This window comes from Solanum dulcamara, chromosome 7 (genome assembly GCF_947179165.1).
Source record: "Solanum dulcamara chromosome 7, daSolDulc1.2, whole genome shotgun sequence".
Taxonomy (NCBI): domain Eukaryota; kingdom Viridiplantae; phylum Streptophyta; class Magnoliopsida; order Solanales; family Solanaceae; genus Solanum; species Solanum dulcamara.
Window position 1 is genome coordinate 6,983,899 of NC_077243.1, and position 17,543 is coordinate 7,001,441.

The following is a 17,543-nucleotide window of genomic DNA, read 5'->3' on the forward strand; positions in this document are numbered from 1 at the left end:
ATATTATCTTGTTTTCCATTTTCATTTAAGCATACTTACACCGACACTTCTCAAACAACTTTGGTTTTATGTTATGACAACAAAAAAGATAAGGTGATAGGTTGTACGTAAAGTTAAAGAACAAGTTTTAGGTGACAATTAAAAAAAAAAAAGAGTTTAGGTGACAATTTATGTATATCTATACTATCTTTTAAAAGTGGAAACTTCAAAATTAGAAAGTTAAATTACTAAAATACCATTTTATTTATTAATCTAAACATTCAATTTTTTAATCATTTTTAAAAAAGGTTACGCGTGAAGAGAAGCCAACGCTTCAAAAAAGCCATTACTTCAAATCACACATTTGTTCTTAAAATAAAAAATTATTCCCACCATCTGTGGTATCACTGACGCACAAACAATTCACAAGAAAACAAACGGTACATATCGAAGTGCTGCATTAATTCCCTGTCGCCGATGTTTCGCTGGCCAAATGCCATCGTGTTTGTTGAAAAGTAGTCCCTAATGGAATGGACTACACTTACAAAATTCTATAAAGGAAGTGACTACACTTATTATAGAATTGAACCAAAGTATTCTATAAAGAAAGAGTAGCCGTTAATTCTCAGGGAACGTTGAAGAAACTGGTTTTTATTCCTTCTCTTCTATTTTATTTTTGGTAATGTTAAACATTGTTTTAAGATTGATATTCTTATTACTTTGAAGTTATATTGTTAATTTGTTTTCTCTACCATGCTTATAAATATATCATGCTAATTTAGTCATCTTAACAAACATTTTCACTCATGAGTCATTACTAAAATAAACACAATATTACAAATTGATAAATTGAAAATATTTTTTTCATTGGTAACCCCATGTAGTGAAAAAAGTAATAATATTAGCTAAAATCATACATCTGTATGTTATAATATATTTGATATTCAAATTAATATTAAGCTCCCAATTTTTTTGGTGTTTCGGGCAGAGCTTTTGTTCATTAACACGATGGGATTCATCGCCTTGTGCTTAGTGTAGACCGCAATGATCAAGCGTAAATGAAATTTTCTTTACGAAAATTTGAAGGCCAGAGTAATACCTGTTGTGTACACTGGGGCAATCAAAAACACATCAGAAAACTCCGTTGATGAGGTTTGTCCCTTCTTCAGCTTCTTGTGGTCTTAGCAGCTCCCGCTGAAGCAATTGTAGCAGCTCCTGCAGAATTCCTCATCTGCGAGCTATTGGGGATCTATTCTCAGGAAGGAATGAAAGGACTGACTTTCTTTACCTAATAACATCTTAATCTACGATCATGTATGATAGAGTTTAGATTTGAGTACAGACAGTAGGAGGGGACTCGCAACACTTTTGTGGAGGTCACAAATTAGGGTAGAAGGTTAGTAGATAGTAGAATGTTGTCTTGCTTATGCCCTTCCATACAGATAGTCATGATATTTCTCCAGTAGTTTTTAGTCCTTTGATTTTTGTTTACACTCGATTGTCTTTTGTACTTCAATTATCGTACTATTTTATTATAATTTTTGCTCGTATTTTCAGAATACTTGATCATGTTTTCTATAGGTAGGGTAAGATTTAAAAGAAAAAGCCCCTCTACTTCCCAATATAGGATAAGATTTGCGTACACTTTCCCATTTATGGAATTACACTAAATACATTCTTGTTGATTCGAAGAAATTTGACGAGAAATTTAAGTGCTTAATGTTGACAGATTTACGGAGAATCCTTAATCTCATTTACGGTCAATCAAAAAGATGGATTGTCCTTATGCTCATTTTGTAAATGTTTCTTTTACTTAGTTCAAATATGATCCTTCAATTTCTTTAGCTTGTCTCAGAAATTGTTTTCTTTGTTTCATTCATTTATCTCACTCAAAGTGCAATACACTCTTGGTTCCTTGATACTCACTCTATTAAAATTTATTGCCACTGTGAACTTTAATGAAATCAATATTTTAAAAATATTTTTCCCATTATATTAGCATGGGAGAATTACAATTTATAGTACTATGTCATTTTATATCTAAATTATAAGATCTAAAATAAAAGTATCCACAAAATTGAAGGGTCATATGGTGCTTTAAAATTGACTTAATACATCACTTAGTCTTGTCATTAAATTTTATTTAGATACTCGTTATGTTTCAATTGAACATCTGAACACATGATAAAGGGTTACTATATATTAGACATTTTTTATTCAAATTTTAGAATTTTTATTGTCTGTGTTCTCAAACATCTATTAGATAGTTAAATTAACTACAAAACATATGTCACCTCTTTAATTATGCATATCAATCTCTCTTGGAATAAGCATGAGATTTTACGACTTATTGAGACCAATGTGTATAGTTTAATAAAATTACATATTTAAGCAATATGAGCATTTTGGGAACACACAAATCTTCTTTCAAAATTTGAGTTGAATGTGTTTAGTGAAAACAGTTCATTATGTGTTTAAGTGTTCAATATAAACATGACATAGTTTAAGTGGATAAATAAAATATACACAAGTTTAAGGGGATATCGATATTTTTTTGCCTTTTCGATTAATTCAATCCACAATTTGTATAAAGGTGCACTGAGGCATACAACTCATGGGTTCTATATTTATTCTTACGAGTTTTTAGTTAATAGTTAAAATTTAGAGATGATGAATGTTTATTTGAGTTCAAAGTTTATGAGGCATAATTTTTTCTATTTCTTTGATCCGTTTTACTGTTCATATTCATAAGTTTAGATAATATATACGGAAGTTTAGATAATATTCAATTATTTTAGCCTCAATAAAATATGTCATCATACTTATATTCCTAAGTTTAGATAATATACAATCATTTTAGCCTCAATAAAATATGTCATTATATGACGATGCAATCGTTCACAAAAACCTTACATTTTATTCTATGATAAATAGGTTAGTTACCCCAAATTTTATTTAAGTAATATTGATATTATATTATAAAAATATACACTACATAATATGGCATACACGTGTAAACGATGTGCTGAAAGACTAATTTCTAAAAAAAAAAAAAAAAAAAGTAGTAGTTGGTGGTCAATTTTGGGCCACCAAATTCTGCAACTGATAAGAATGGGGTAAAGCGAAAAGTTATGAGCAATGAGTTTAAATCAAAACAAAGAAAGAATAATTTTCCATTTTTTCTTCCTTTGCAGTAAAGGAAATTTTCCAATCAAGAGTACGTCAAGGATTATTAGTGGGATGTAGTGTCTCAAATTTGAATTTGGAACTAAATTACTTAGTCAATTTTTAGTCTTCTATTGAGGAATTCAAAATCATATATAAAATTTTAAAAAATATCTTATATATATAGTATAACTTTTTGTATAAGGATCCGATGAACCTCCTTACATCTTCTAAATCCGCCCTAGATTGTTGGAACAAAATATTGTTATAAAAAGCATTTAATATAATATAATATTAATATTAAAAAGTAATAATGGATGTCATTTTTCCATGTGAGGCCCACCTAACTTGCCCAATTGTTAGTGAATTTCAATTTGTTTTCTACCTTCTATATTGGCTAAAATAGCCGTGTTAGCAAAATAATAGGGATACACTGATACGAACTCTCTCTCTGATCTCTCTCTTTCTCTTATTTTATTTTTCTCCTTATTTTGTGAAATTAGTTTATTTTATAATACGTTATCAACATGAGCCTCCATCGTTTTGAACTATATTTTTAAGAAGGTAACAAAATGGGTAAGAATTTTATTTTCTTAAAATGTCTAATATTTTTAAACTTGAATTTGTTGCTCTTGACATATCTGGAAAAAGGCTACTCATCATGGATACCTGATGCAGAAATACATCTAGAATCGATGGGTTTGACAGACAACATTAAAGATGAAAATACAACATCTAATCAAGACCGTGCCAAAGCCATGATATTTCTCCGTCACCATCTTGACGAGGGATTAAAATTACAGTACCTTACATTAAAGGATCCCCTTAAACCGTGGAAGAATTTTAAAGAAAGATATGACCACTTGAAGTTGGTCATCTTTCCACAGGCACGTCATGATTGGCTAAATCTGAGATTAATGAATTTTAAAAATATAACTGAATATAATTCTGTCTTGTTTAGAATTATAGCTCAGTTAAATTTATGCTGAGAAGAAATCACTGAGCAAGATAAACTTGAAAAAAACATACTCCAAATTTCCACCCGCGAATATGCTCCTCCAGCAGCAATATCACGAAAAAGAGTTTAAAAAATATTCTAAATTACCTTCTCACCTTCTAATTGCTGAGCGCCATAACGAACTGATAATGAAAAATCATGATAATCTGTCTGTTGGTTCTTTTCCACTCCCTGAAGTGAATTAGAAAAATTATAACTAATGAGAAAGAGGTCATGGCCCCATAGTGGTCGTGGTCAAAAAAGAAATTATAATCATAATGTTCGGCTGACACCAAAAAATGATCAGCAGTACAAAAAGAAGAGTGAAAAAACAGAATCTTTAACAAAGAAAAATTCATAAAGTTTATATCATAGATGTGGAGGTATGGGACACTGATCGCAGACTTGTCGGTCATCAAAACGTCTGGTTCAATTATATCAGGCATCCTTGAAGAGAGCAAAAAATAATCAGAGACAAACTTTATCTCTGAAGATAATATTGAGCATATGCATCTAGATATAGCTGATTTCTTTATTTTTTCAAAAGACAATATGAATATTGATAAGCCTAATAATATTTAAATAATTTTCTTTTTATTTGTGTGTACTAAATAATATTTCTAGTCCATGTAAATAAATAAAATTTGTGTAATGAGCCATATATTGATTATAATATTTACTTTATTTCTTTTTGAAAAAAAATATGAATATGCCTCAAATTTTACTTGGATCAATGATCAATCATGAGGATATTTGTGTAATTGATAGTGGAACAACTCATGCTATTTTTAAAGACGAGAAATATTTTTCAAACTTGCTTAGAAGAAAAGCAAATATTACTACAATTTCTGGTAATTCAAAAATGATTGAAGGCTCTGGAAGAGCTACTATATTTTTGTCTAAGGGGACAAAGATTGTTATAGACGATGCATTATTCTTTTCTAAATCCCCAAAAAACTTGTTAAGTTTTAAAGATATCTGCAGAAATGGATATCATGTTGAGACACTAAATGAAATGAATACTGAATATCTTGATATAACCAAGAGTGTCTCAAGCCAAAAGTATATTTTTAAAAAATTATCAACTTTGTTGTCTGCTTATATTATGCAAAAATTAGTGCAATCGAAACACATATGATCGTAAATCAGAAGTTTATTGATCTAAATATATTTGTGTTATGACATGATCGAATATGTCATACTAGATCAATAATGATGAGACGAATCCTTGAAAATTAAACATGACATCTGTTAAAGAACCAGAAGATTCTTACGAATGATGAATTTTCATGTGCTGCTTGTTATCAAGGAAAATTAATTGCCAGACCATCGACCCTAAAGATTGACATCGAATCTCCTGACTTTTTAGAGCGTATATATGGAGATATATGTGGACCTATTCATCCAACTAGTGGATTGTTTAGATATTTTATGTTCTTAATAAATGTATCATCTAGATGGTCTTATGTGGGTCTTTTATCATCTCGCAACTTGGCGTTTGCGAAGTTATTAGCACAAATAATAAGATTAAGGGCGTAATTCCTAGATTATCCAATTAAGGCTATTCGCCTTGATAGTGCTGGAGAATTTACATCCCAAGCTTTTGATGATTATTGCTTATCAATTGAGATAAAAATTAAACATCATGTTGCTCATGTTCATACTCAAAATAGCCTTGTAGAGTCATTTATAAAGTGCATACAATTGATAGCACGACCTCTACTAATGAAAATAAAATTGCCAATTACCGTTTGGGGTCATGCTATCTTACATGCAGCAACACTTGTACGTCTCAGACCGACACATTATAACAAATACTTTCTGTCACAATTAGTATTTGGACATGAGTCAACTATAACCCATCTAAGAATTTTTTATTGTGCGGTATACGTGTCTGTAGCCCCACCACAACGTACAAGGATGGGCCCTCAACGAAGATTGGACATATATGTTGGGTTTGACTCACCCTCTATAATTCGATACCTTGAACTGTTGATTGGAAACTTATTCACTGCTTGATTTGCAGATTGTCGGTTTGATGAAATAATTTTTCCGTCATTAGGGGGAGATAAAAAGGAATCGAAAAAGAAATTGCGTAGAAAATTTCATCACTATCTCATTTTGATCCACGTACCCGCACATATGAGCAGGAGGTCTAGAAGATCATCCACTTACAGAAAATAGCAAATCAAATGCCAAATGCATTTACTGATTTGAAATGAATAACTAAGTCAATATCCCTGCAGTGAATATGTCTATCCGAATTGATGTCCCAAAAGGACCATCTACTAGTATCATAGCTTCTAAATCCCAAACACGCCTGAAGCATGGTAGGCCACTGGGTTCAAAGGATAAAATTCCTAGAAAGAGAAGTGTGATGAATAATAAAGATGATACTACACAAGAACCTCTTGAAAAAGGTCAAGATTTGAGTAATCTTATTATTTTCGAAGAAATCAATGAACCTAAGACTCAAGTGAATGAAGAACTTTCAACAAGTTCTATCGGTGATGAGATAAATTTAGATCGATCGAAAATTACGATGGATAATATTTTTGCATATAATGTTGCACTTAATCTCATGCAAGATAGTGAAAGTCTTGGACCTGTAGTCCAAACCCCTGAAGGTGTAAAATCAGTTGGCTATAAATGGGTTTTTGTGCGAAAATGAAATGAGAGAAATGAAATTGTAAGATACAAGACACGTTTTGTTGCACAAGGATTCTCTCAAAGACCCAGGGTCAACTATGAAGAAACATATTCTCCTGTTATGGATGGAATAACTTTTCGATATCTCATCAGTTTAACTGTATATAAAAATCTTGAAATATATCTAATGGATGTAGTTACAACTTACCTTTATGGTTCAGTTGATAGTGAAATTTACATGAAAATCTCAAAAGAATTAAAAGTGCCTGAAACATGTACTAAGTCTCGGGAGATGTACTCAATGAAACAATAAGAATTATTATATGGTCTGAAACAATCAGGGCGTATGTGGTATAATCATTTTAGTGAGTACCTGATAAATGAAGGTTATATAAATAATGTCATTTGTCCATGTATTTTTATTAAGAAAATGGAATCAAAGTTTGTTATACTCGCCGATTATGTTGATGACATAACTCTCATTGGAACCCCTGAAGAGGTTTAAAAGGCGATTGAATATCTAAAAAAAAAATTGAGATGAAAGACCTTGGAAAGACGAAACTTTATCTAGGTATGCAAATTGAATATTTAGGAGACAGGGTCTTTGTCCACCAATCTGCCTACACTGAGAAAATCTTAAAAAGATTTTACATGGACAAAACACATCCATTAAGTACTCCAATGGTTGTTCGATCACTTGAAGTGGAAAAAGATTCATTTCGACCTCTAGAAGAGCATGAAGAACTTTTTGGTCCTGAAGTACCATATCTCAGTGCTATTGGTACACTTATGTTCCTTGCTAATGCAACCATACCTGATATAACATTTTCTGTTAATTTGCTGGCAAAGTATAATTCATCCCCAACGCGAAGACATTAGAACGGTATCAAACATATTTTGCGATACCTAAAAGATACTATTGATATGAGTTTGTTTTATACTAACAAAAGTTATGTAGACCTTTTTGGTTATGCAGATGCAGGTTATTTATTAGACTCACATAGAGCTCGATCTCAAACAGGCTATCTATTTACACACGGAGGAACTGTTGTATCATGGTGATCTACAAAGCAGTCTATTGTTGCTACTTCTTCAAATCATGCTGAAATAACAGCAATTCATGAAGCAAGTAGAGAATGTGTGTGGTTGAGATCGATGACACAGTTCATTAAAGAAAGATGCGGCCTGAAAAATGATGTCAAAGTACTCACAGTTATATTTGAAGACAATGCTGCGAGTATAACTCAATTGAAAGGTAGCTTCATAAAAAGAGACAAAACGAAACATATTTCACCAAAATTATTCTTCACACATGATCTTTAGAAGAATTGTGATATTGATGTACAACAAGTTCATTTAAGTGATAATCTTGCAGATTTATTTACAAAGGCATTACCAACATCAACTTTTGAGAAACTAAGATATAAGATTGGAATGCGTCGTCTCCAAAATATCAAATGAAGTTTTCATCAGGGGGAGTAAAATACGCATTGTACTCTTTTTTCCTTAACCATGATTTTGTCCCACCGGATTTTTCTGGTAAGGTTTTTAATGAGACAACATTCAAGGCGTATTACTAGATGTGTGTACTCTTTTTCTTTCACTAGGATTTTTTCCACTGGATTTTTCCTAGTAAGATTTTAACGAGACACAATATATATGGGTGTTCAGGATATTTGTTCTTTCACTAGATTTTTTTTTATATGAACATTCAAGAGGGAGTGTTAAAAAGTAATAATGGATGTCATTTTCCCATGTGGGGCCCATCCAACTTGCCCAATTGTTAGCAAATTTCAATTTTGCTTTCTACCTTCTATATTGTCTATAAATAGCTGTGTTAGCACAATAATATGGATACGCTGATACGAACTCTCTCTTTCTCTTATTTTATTTTATTTTATTTTATTTTATAACAATTAAAAATTAGTTGGAACCGACAAAAAATAACGAGTGAAAATGTCATAATGATTTGTAGCACCAAAAATGATTGCTCGATATGTAAGGGACCAAATGTGGAATATTGAAAATATTTTTCTTTTTTGGTTTTAGAACCTGAGATTTTTCTTGATAAACCTCAGCGCCGCATCGACAAACACAATCGTACTCCTGAAAACCTTGTAGAAAAAAATGGCATCGCCGTCACGCCGGGAAGTCCTTACTCTTTTCCGGTCACTTCTACGTACGGCGCGTGAGTTTCCCGATTACAACGTTAGGGAATACACTAAGCGCCGAACAATCGATGGGTTTCGCCAGAACAAAGACCTCTCAGATCCTTCTAAGGTCACCGCTGTTTTCTCCGATGGTAGGGCCCAGCTCGAGGTCGCCAAGAGACAGGCCGTAGTTTACTCTCTCTACGCACCCAAAGTCAAGAGCGTTATGGAATTGAACCAGTAACTCCATTGAATTTTCGTCATTTTTAATCCTTTTTTGATAATTAAAACAATAGAATAATTATGTGAACGTTGAATAGTTCAGCAATGATGGATGTGAATCTCTTGAGTTATGAATGGTGTTTTGTAGAAAGCCCTAGGGTTTTGGTTCTCTTTTTTGTATCATCAAATATCAAATGTGATGAATGTCACTACCCTGTATTGTTGATGTTCTTTAACTGATAGTACTTGGTTATGTATTTGAAAGAAACGATTTTCCATAAAGATCTAACCTTGTTTTGACTTGAATGCTTTTGTTAGCTTAGCACAATTTGATAGACAATATTTTGTAGATAGATTAGAGGTTGTTGTTTTCATGTGCGCGGTGAATACTAGATTGCTAGCACAATTTGATAAACAATATTTGGTAGATAGATTAGAGATTGTTGTTTTCATCTGCCCGGTGAATCTTAGCACAATTTGATAAACAATATTTTGGTAGATAGATTAGAGATTGTTGTTTTCATGTGCCCGGTGAATTGCTGGTTGCTGTATTGTATGCCCTTATGGCATTGTTGGCTGGCCATCTATCATAGCTCTTGGTTTCCAGATTGTTTGTGTACATGGATTCGGTTAAGTTCATCAGTTTGTTGACTGAGTGACTGTGGGAGTAACTTGATTCAGATTTAGCTGATGTTGCACTTGTTTGTTGTATAAGCACTGTAGAATTAGCAGTGTGTTCTGCTTAAGTTTGTTACTTTTGATATTATGCGGGATAAGGAAACTGCATGGCCAAAAGTAACAAAGCAGTGCAGAAGTTGAGTTTGCCTTGATGACCGAAGGCAAACTACTAAAACCTTAGCAGCTTTAACCAACTACTGAGGGTAGCTTTAAGAAGTACTTGAACCTAGAAATTATAGTTTGTGATAATGTTGTTGAGGTTGCCAAGGTTTTTTTGGAAACAACCTCTCTATATCCATGAGGTAGTGGTAAGGTCTGCGTACATCCTACCCTTCCCAAACACCACTTGTGGGATTTCACTGGATATGTTGTTGTTGATAATGTTGTTGAGGTTTTCGAGTATCTGGACACTTGGAGAATTGAACAAAGGTGCACTCATGTTTGTCATGTGGAGTGATCTTTCTGTCATAGGAGTATATGTAAGTCCTCACTTGGATTAAAGAAGTTGGAAGAATAGCAATTGAAAGGGAAAGGCCAAAACACAGAAGGTTACAACATCTCTATCTTTCTCGATTTCATTATCATCCTCTGTTTAAATTAGGTTGACAAGAAATTTACTTTTTTTTTGGATGCGTATACGTCCTTTTTCCATGCCCCTTCTCAAACTTTCAGCCTCCTTGTCTGTTTGTTTAGGTGAACCACAGTAAGAGAAGTCTAACTCTGAAAACCACTGCCTTTGCTTAGCTCATCCTTTCTTGTTTTCTCATGGACCAGATGACGCATAACGACTGTTTTCCATAACTTCTCTCTTCTTTATCCAAATGTCTTTTCTCAATATTGTTTTCAAAAACGATGAGAAGGGCTCTAACCAGCTTATCTTGCCAATTTATGCTCAATATGATGATGGCAAATTCCCTCTAAACCAAGTTACAGTATGCCTCAAGTGTATGTTACTCTACAGAGAATACAGCAATTTTACTGTGACCACACAAAGATCTTAATAGCAATGGCTTTATAGAGTTCTTGCTCCAATAAACAAAAGCTATGAAGGCATTCTCTATATGAAAATTTCTTCTTTTTTCCAGTGTGCGCCCCGTTACTGGTATTTCAATTGCTTTATATCTTGTGTGCATGAAATGGAATCCTACGGCGTTTAATCTTGGAAAGCAACAAGAATAATTCTCATTTGTGCAAAATGGTGCACGGAATGTTAATAAGGTATAATACGCTTGGTATCCTTCAGTAACTGACAATATGAGGATGAATCGGGGACCAAATGGCACCAATTCTAAAGGTGCAAAATGGGAAAACGAGAAAATTGAAATAAGTAAATTTCAACAAATCTGTTGATCTGCAACATAATTACCAGGAAATTAATATCTGATCTTCACCCGTGTACAAAAACTTCAGAAGTAACAGATGAAAAAATTGGCATTATGAAGAATTCAGAGGAGTAGAAATAACAAAGTAAAAAAGAAAAGCATGAGCACGCTAATATCTAGTGCTAATAGATGAGATAAATGCTAGGTTATTTTCCAAGTAAGTGGCGACCATGCCGGTTGGCCCCTTTAACTCGGAAATTGAGCTCATCTACATCATCTTGAAAATGATCCAGGGATTTGTTCTGCCTGCAATATCCAACAACATATGCAGAAATTCTTAGAAGTGATTAAGAGGAATAACATAGTACATGAAACTTGAAAGTACAATAAGAAGAGGAAAGGGGCAGGGGAAAAGAGCAAGGATGCTTATGATCCTTTTAAAGAAGATTTCACTATCTTGAATACCAACCTCTCGATTTCAGACCCCATGTCAATAGCCATATGTTTGAGCTCTCCTAACAGGTTACTGAGATCTGATAATGCGTCATCTTGCTTCGCGTGCTCAACCTGTCAAAATTTCAAAATGGTTTAGAGTTGTTTCCATCGCTTTCCCTTAATGCGTTAACAAAAGAGGTTCTTCTGTAGTTTAATGAGATGCAAGAGGGATTCTCTCCATTGTCCAACTCACGATCACTTATTTCTCTACCCCTCCGAGCAGATCCACTCTTTCATTCCACAAGGAAACACAAATAGAATACTCCTTCCCAATACCCTGGAAAAAAAGGTGGAGATATAGCCCATGAAGTCCTCTGTCAAATGTAACTTTTCCTTATCCTCTAATTCCTTATATTTTAGCTAATAGTTGAAGCTAGAAAGCAGTAGCAACAACAACATACCCAGTGTAATCCCACCAAGTGGGGTCTGGAGAGTATAGAGTGTACGAAGACCTTAACACTACCTCGAAGAGGCAGAGAGGATGTTTCCGAAAGACACTCGGCTCAAATGCATCAAACCCACATAAATTAAGAAAAAAACAGTGAAAAACATAGTCGATAATAATGAAAGCAGTGTAAAGTCCACGAGAAGGAAGCAATAATAATGGCGCAATATGAGATAATCTAAACAAAATACACAACATATGGCAAGAACTACAAGGATAAGACTAGTACTACGATAGACACTAACAAGCCTAAACTTATGCACTCCAAGACAATACTCCACTCCTACTAGCCTTCTACTCTAATACGCGACCTCCACTCCTCCCTATCTAGAAAGGAGTAGGGTTTCTATAAATCATCAAATGTTATTCTGCTTTACAATCTGGAATCAGGACTTTCAACTCAAGAAACAAGTTCTCTAAGAACACTAGAAATAAACTCAACAACATACCTAGTATTGACAAGAGAGAGTTGCTCGGATGGTAAGTACCCCTCACCTCCAAACCTAAAATTGAGGGTTCAAATCTCCAAGGGAGCAAAGAGGGTGGAAGCTCAGGGAGGGGTTATAAAAAATAAAAAATACCTAGTGTTGTCCCACGAGTGGAATCTGGAGAGGGTGAGGTGTACGCAAACCTAAACCCTACCCCTCCGATAGACCCTCGACTCAAAAAAAAAAATTAGAATGAGGACATTCCCATAGATATGAAAATAGAAAATGATTTCCAAATCCAAACAATTACTAAACCTATAACAAACCAACTGCTGCTAAGTCAGCAGCCATGCAACAAAAGACGATGTTGAATCAAATTGGTCATACGTGGTGCGGTGAAGCTTTCTCCAACCCCACCCCATCGTCCGGTATTTCGCAAATTCTAAGCTTTTACATCTAGGTTTTGCAAAGTGCACAATTATTAGTCAAATTGTTGACGAATTATGGTACTATCAAACTAATTTGCTTTGCTCATTCAAATAAAGGGGAACTAAAATCCCTGTTCTGTTTAGGGTCGCTTGCCAAAGGGAATGGACTGTCCAACAGGTTAGGGGACACAAGAGGTTGGGTCTTATTGGGATTTGAAATTCAGGACGAATTTCCAGAATTGAGAGGTGACTAAGCTTCAGAGATTGCTAACCTTACTTCATAAGCAATGTGAGCCCAACGATAGACCCAATCAACTTGTTTTAAGACTTGGAAGCATAAGTGAGAGCAAGTTTATCTTCCTATTATGCAACAGCCTAGAGCCAATATCATTCTCTGAACCATTTATATAAAGGAAATTTTAATGCCAGTCACTATTTTGTCCCAAAGTTTTATCTTCCTAACATGCAACAGCCTAGAGCCAGTATCAATTCTCTGAACCATTTATTTAAAGGAGTTCTTAATACCAGTCTTTATTGTTTCAAGTAACATGTATGTACCTCAACTTTCTGCAGTGCATTAGTAGGTTCTTGAGGTGGTGTTCGTGAACTCGAGCGTTCCTTAGGTGCAGAGCTCAACCCCAACTTTTCTCTCTGCTCCAGGTGGTTACCCCTTCTTTGAACTGGATCATCTGCCACAATAACAGATAATCAGCAGTTTTCTCAATAGCCACGACCTCCCCATATTTTTTTAATGCCTTCTATATCTTAATGCCCTGTTAGTTTTTTCTTTCCCTGCTCACAAACACCAAAGCATACTTGATGAGCAAGAACAAAATCTGATGAGTTACCTCTAGTAATTATTGGCCCTGTAATTGAGCGTATCTTCTTAGGCTTCCAAGTCTTAGAAAAAAAGCCTCCAAGAGTACCCAAAAGTTTTTCACCCTATAATTAAATTTGAAGCTTTAGTTTCCAGATGATAAGCACAATATCAGAAGGAAATAACAGATAAAATCTTCCAGATCAAGAAAGTGGTAACAAAGAATTTTGTAGTTATGAGGCAAATGTAGGTTAAGGAGGTGGAACGGGTTGAAGCAGACTAGTTTATGTATGCATTATAAAAGTTTAAACAAAATCTATATGCCCTGCTAAAGACTATGTAAAGTTTCATCTCAAAATGATCAAGGAAATAACCTACCATTCAGCATAAATTTCAACAATATTATGAACCGTTCAATGAAATGACTGAAGAATGAAAATTTGCAAAAGCAAGAATGACAGATGGTTATTGGTAGTCCATGATGATATAACGGGTAATGCTAATCCACAACAAGTTCTTCTTTTGCAAACTACAAAATGCAAGACTTAAAAACCATACTCTGCTAAGGTCATGCTCAATGTCAGCTGCAGTTAGGTGGGATCTTGTAATTTGTTCACCCTGCTGATGTAAGGCGATTACAGTTTTTGTTGCATCTTGTCTGATGTCTTCTGCAATCCTCACGCAGTTGTTAACAGTCTTCGTTGTCTCTTCAGCCTTGTGTACTGCATAGTTTTCCAACTCCTGTACAGTTTGGTTCTCAAATCCTCCAGAGTCCCTGAAATCATTCTTGTATCTGTTTCTTTCTGTTGATGTCGCAGAGTATGCAGATGAATGAGTCCGTTTGATATCATCATCATCAAAAGGGTTTGTACTCAAGTGTGGGCTAATTAGAGAAGGCTCTGATGAAGTTCTCCTAGCAGGTTTTATAGTTTGCTTGTTGTCAGATTCGTTGTCAGAATCAAAAGGATTAGAACTCGAATAACCATTGAATCCAGGATTCACAGAGTGATTCCTAGCACTCCGATGCAAGGGCGACTTCTTTAGCCCGAACATTTTCGAAGGATAAGAGGTAACCTTGCTTTGGTAGGAAATATTCAACTAATTAGGGAATGTACCTGGAGAAAAAAGCAAGACAAAGCTATCAACAGTGTTTTATAACAGTTCAAATTAGTTATCAAGAATCATCCATAACGAGAAAATTCACTTGACCATACTGCTGACAAACATTGAAAGTGAAAGTTGGTGGATTCTACAAAGATTCACAAACCGCTTTCGAAAATGCAGAAACTATGACAAGAACACTCAAGACTTAAATTCCAAGATTTAAGCACATAAACTAGTAGTTATTAGTATATTCTGAACAAGAACAATAAAGGGTCCATTTTTGGGTTCTGAAGGGTACTTACAGAAAGGGAATCAAAAAGGGACCAAAACACCCACCAAAAACCGTCTTACAACAATGATCTGAATATTCAAGGAATATCATGTCCGGTTCTAAATGCAACTCCTTTTACAGTTCCATCCCTTTTTTCCCCCAAATCAAATGAAGGATCAAGAAAAATCCCAATTAATCTGCCGTATTCCTTCATACTGAATCCTCAAAAACCCAGAAATCAAGACAAAAGTGCAGATTATTTCACTAAAGAGTAGAAAAGATAGCCGCAAGTGATAATTTCGGAAAAGAAAGTTGAGATATAAATCACAGCAAAAAGGAAAAGGCAAATCAGTACAATAAGCTTTGCGATTTGAAGAGACCCAGATGAATAAAAAGATGAAAAATACCTGCAAATGAAGGAACACTGTGGATTAGGATTTTGGAGCACCGAGATTAACGCCCCTCTCTCAGAGAACCAATCCACCGAGAAAATCTAGAAAGAGAGAGAGAGGGGGGCAAAGAGAGAAATAGAGGAGCCTATTAAATTCGAAAGTGGGAACACCTATATATTTAATGTGTCAAGAAGCATGCAAATAAAATGAAATATGTCTTTTTAACTTTTATTGGGTGGACAAAATTGAATAAGCAGATACACGTATTTTATGTGAAATAAGATATAAAATTATCATGTAGGACGAATGTGTTTATTTATTTAAATTTTGAATAGTTAAAATGCTTATTTATAAAATAATAAAGATATAAGTCATATTTATATAATATGTCAAATAAAAATAATACAAACATTAACATAACTTTTTAGGAAGAAATTATATTTTGAGATATATTACCGAAAAAGGGTTGGTGAATAGTGTTGGGTATTTCCAAAGGGAAGTCATGGATGGATTTCGTCGTGAATGCCGTCTCACTCGAATTTATTACACTTGACTTGTCTAATATAGTTTTATATTTCGTGTAATTTGCAAGTTATTGTATATGAGCAAATTTATTTAATGCACTACAATTCTCGGAGGTGCCGGAAAAAATTATATGAACTTTCAATTTGTTAAAAAAAAAAGAATAATAAATAAAATAATAAAATAAGCGTGTATAGGACGACTTTGCCAATTGGGCAAATTGGACCGTTTCTTCTCCATATTGCGTAAGACCTGACCCGCTCCACGTCAACAAAAATTAATTAATTATTACCAATTTTTTCATAATAATTTAGAAAAGAAAAAAGAAAAAGAAAAGGAAAGTCCAATAATTTCAGCAAATGATCCATTGTTAACAAATTGCTTTAATTTGTCTTCTTCCATATCTTCAAATCGATGCCAAATATCAACGGAAGTTATATCTTCCTCATCACTTTTGCCATTTTGCTTGTCCCATTTATCATCATATTGAAGAAAAAATTCGTTTGTTGCGCCGAAGAATCGCCGCCACATTCGAATAATGCCGCCGATGGAATCTCCTCATGTCCGCCGGAAAATGGAGCTGGTGAAGTAGCGATTGGTATTTGCGATGTAGTGAAAAACAGTGATTGTTCAATTTGTATAGCGGAAATTAAAATAGGGGAGATTTGTGCGATTCTTCACCCTTGCTGCCATGGATTTCATGTTGCTTGTGTTCGTCGTTGGTTAGAAGATAAAGAGACGTGCCCTTTATGCCGGACTACTGTTAATACTGACTTGTCACGTACAACACGGTATCGAAGAAATCTCGCATCATGACTTGATTTCTAATTAATGGCTAACTTAGCTAGAGCTACGTGGTTCGAATTGAATCTCGTGTAAATTCTTTTCTATATATACATTAAATTTTTTTTGCTAACTTTGTATATATAAAGGCGAGCCACGGTTTGCAGGTTGTTAGTTCCTGCTACAAGCAATTTTGCTAACTTTTAATTACATTGATTGTCGTAGAATTGTTGCATCCATGTTGAGTTATTTGAGATTCTACTACGATTTCCACTGCATTAGCTTCCATTTGGCTTTCAGTTTTTGAAATTGTGTTTGGACATTTTTAGTTCTTTGAGATTCTACTTCTATTTCTAGCACAATGCTTTTGTTTGGCCATATGTTTTGAAGTAGAAATTTGAGTTGTTGAAGTTTTGATATGGAAGACTTTGATATAGGATTCGGCATGATCTTTGAGTACAAACCGGGAGGACCAATTGACCAAAAGCTACATAAATGTTGGGACCTTTTTATCTTTTACCAAAATTTCCTTGTTCTTTTCCGCAATTTCCACTATACATAGAGCTCTTCAGAAACCCCTTAAGTTTCAAACTAAGATCTGATTATGAGTTATTTAATAGTAAGATGAATAAAAAAAAAATTCAATTGGATGGCATGTTCCTAGAGGGCACAATGAATTTGGTGTCGTTCCTCGTT

At 34.2% G+C, this 17,543-nt stretch overlaps 2 protein-coding genes and 1 long non-coding RNA gene across 3 annotated transcripts; 2 read left to right on the forward strand and 1 right to left on the reverse strand.

Moving 5' to 3' along the window:
• Window positions 1-233: 233 nt before the first annotated feature.
• Window positions 234-1,517, forward strand: LOC129895930 (uncharacterized). Its single transcript, XR_008767881.1, has 2 exons — window positions 234-658; window positions 968-1,517. It is a non-coding gene; the product is annotated as an uncharacterized LOC129895930 (long non-coding RNA).
• A 7,291-nt stretch (window positions 1,518-8,808) lies between these two features.
• Window positions 8,809-9,444, forward strand: LOC129895411 (uncharacterized). Its single transcript, XM_055971127.1, has one exon. It carries the CDS (start codon window positions 8,918-8,920, stop codon window positions 9,182-9,184), a length of 267 nt encoding a protein of 88 aa, XP_055827102.1. The 5' UTR covers window positions 8,809-8,917; the 3' UTR covers window positions 9,185-9,444.
• A 1,714-nt stretch (window positions 9,445-11,158) lies between these two features.
• LOC129895765 (SNAP25 homologous protein SNAP33-like) lies at window positions 11,159-15,718 on the reverse strand. The gene is made up of 6 exons (XM_055971528.1): window positions 15,558-15,718; window positions 14,334-14,890; window positions 13,807-13,900; window positions 13,517-13,647; window positions 11,632-11,729; window positions 11,159-11,468 (listed from the first exon to the last, which is right to left on the reverse strand). The coding sequence occupies exons 2-6, from the start codon at window positions 14,826-14,828 to the stop codon at window positions 11,369-11,371; spliced, it is 918 nt and encodes a 305-aa protein (XP_055827503.1). The 5' UTR covers window positions 14,829-14,890; window positions 15,558-15,718; the 3' UTR covers window positions 11,159-11,368.
• Between the last annotated feature and the right edge of the window lie 1,825 nt (window positions 15,719-17,543).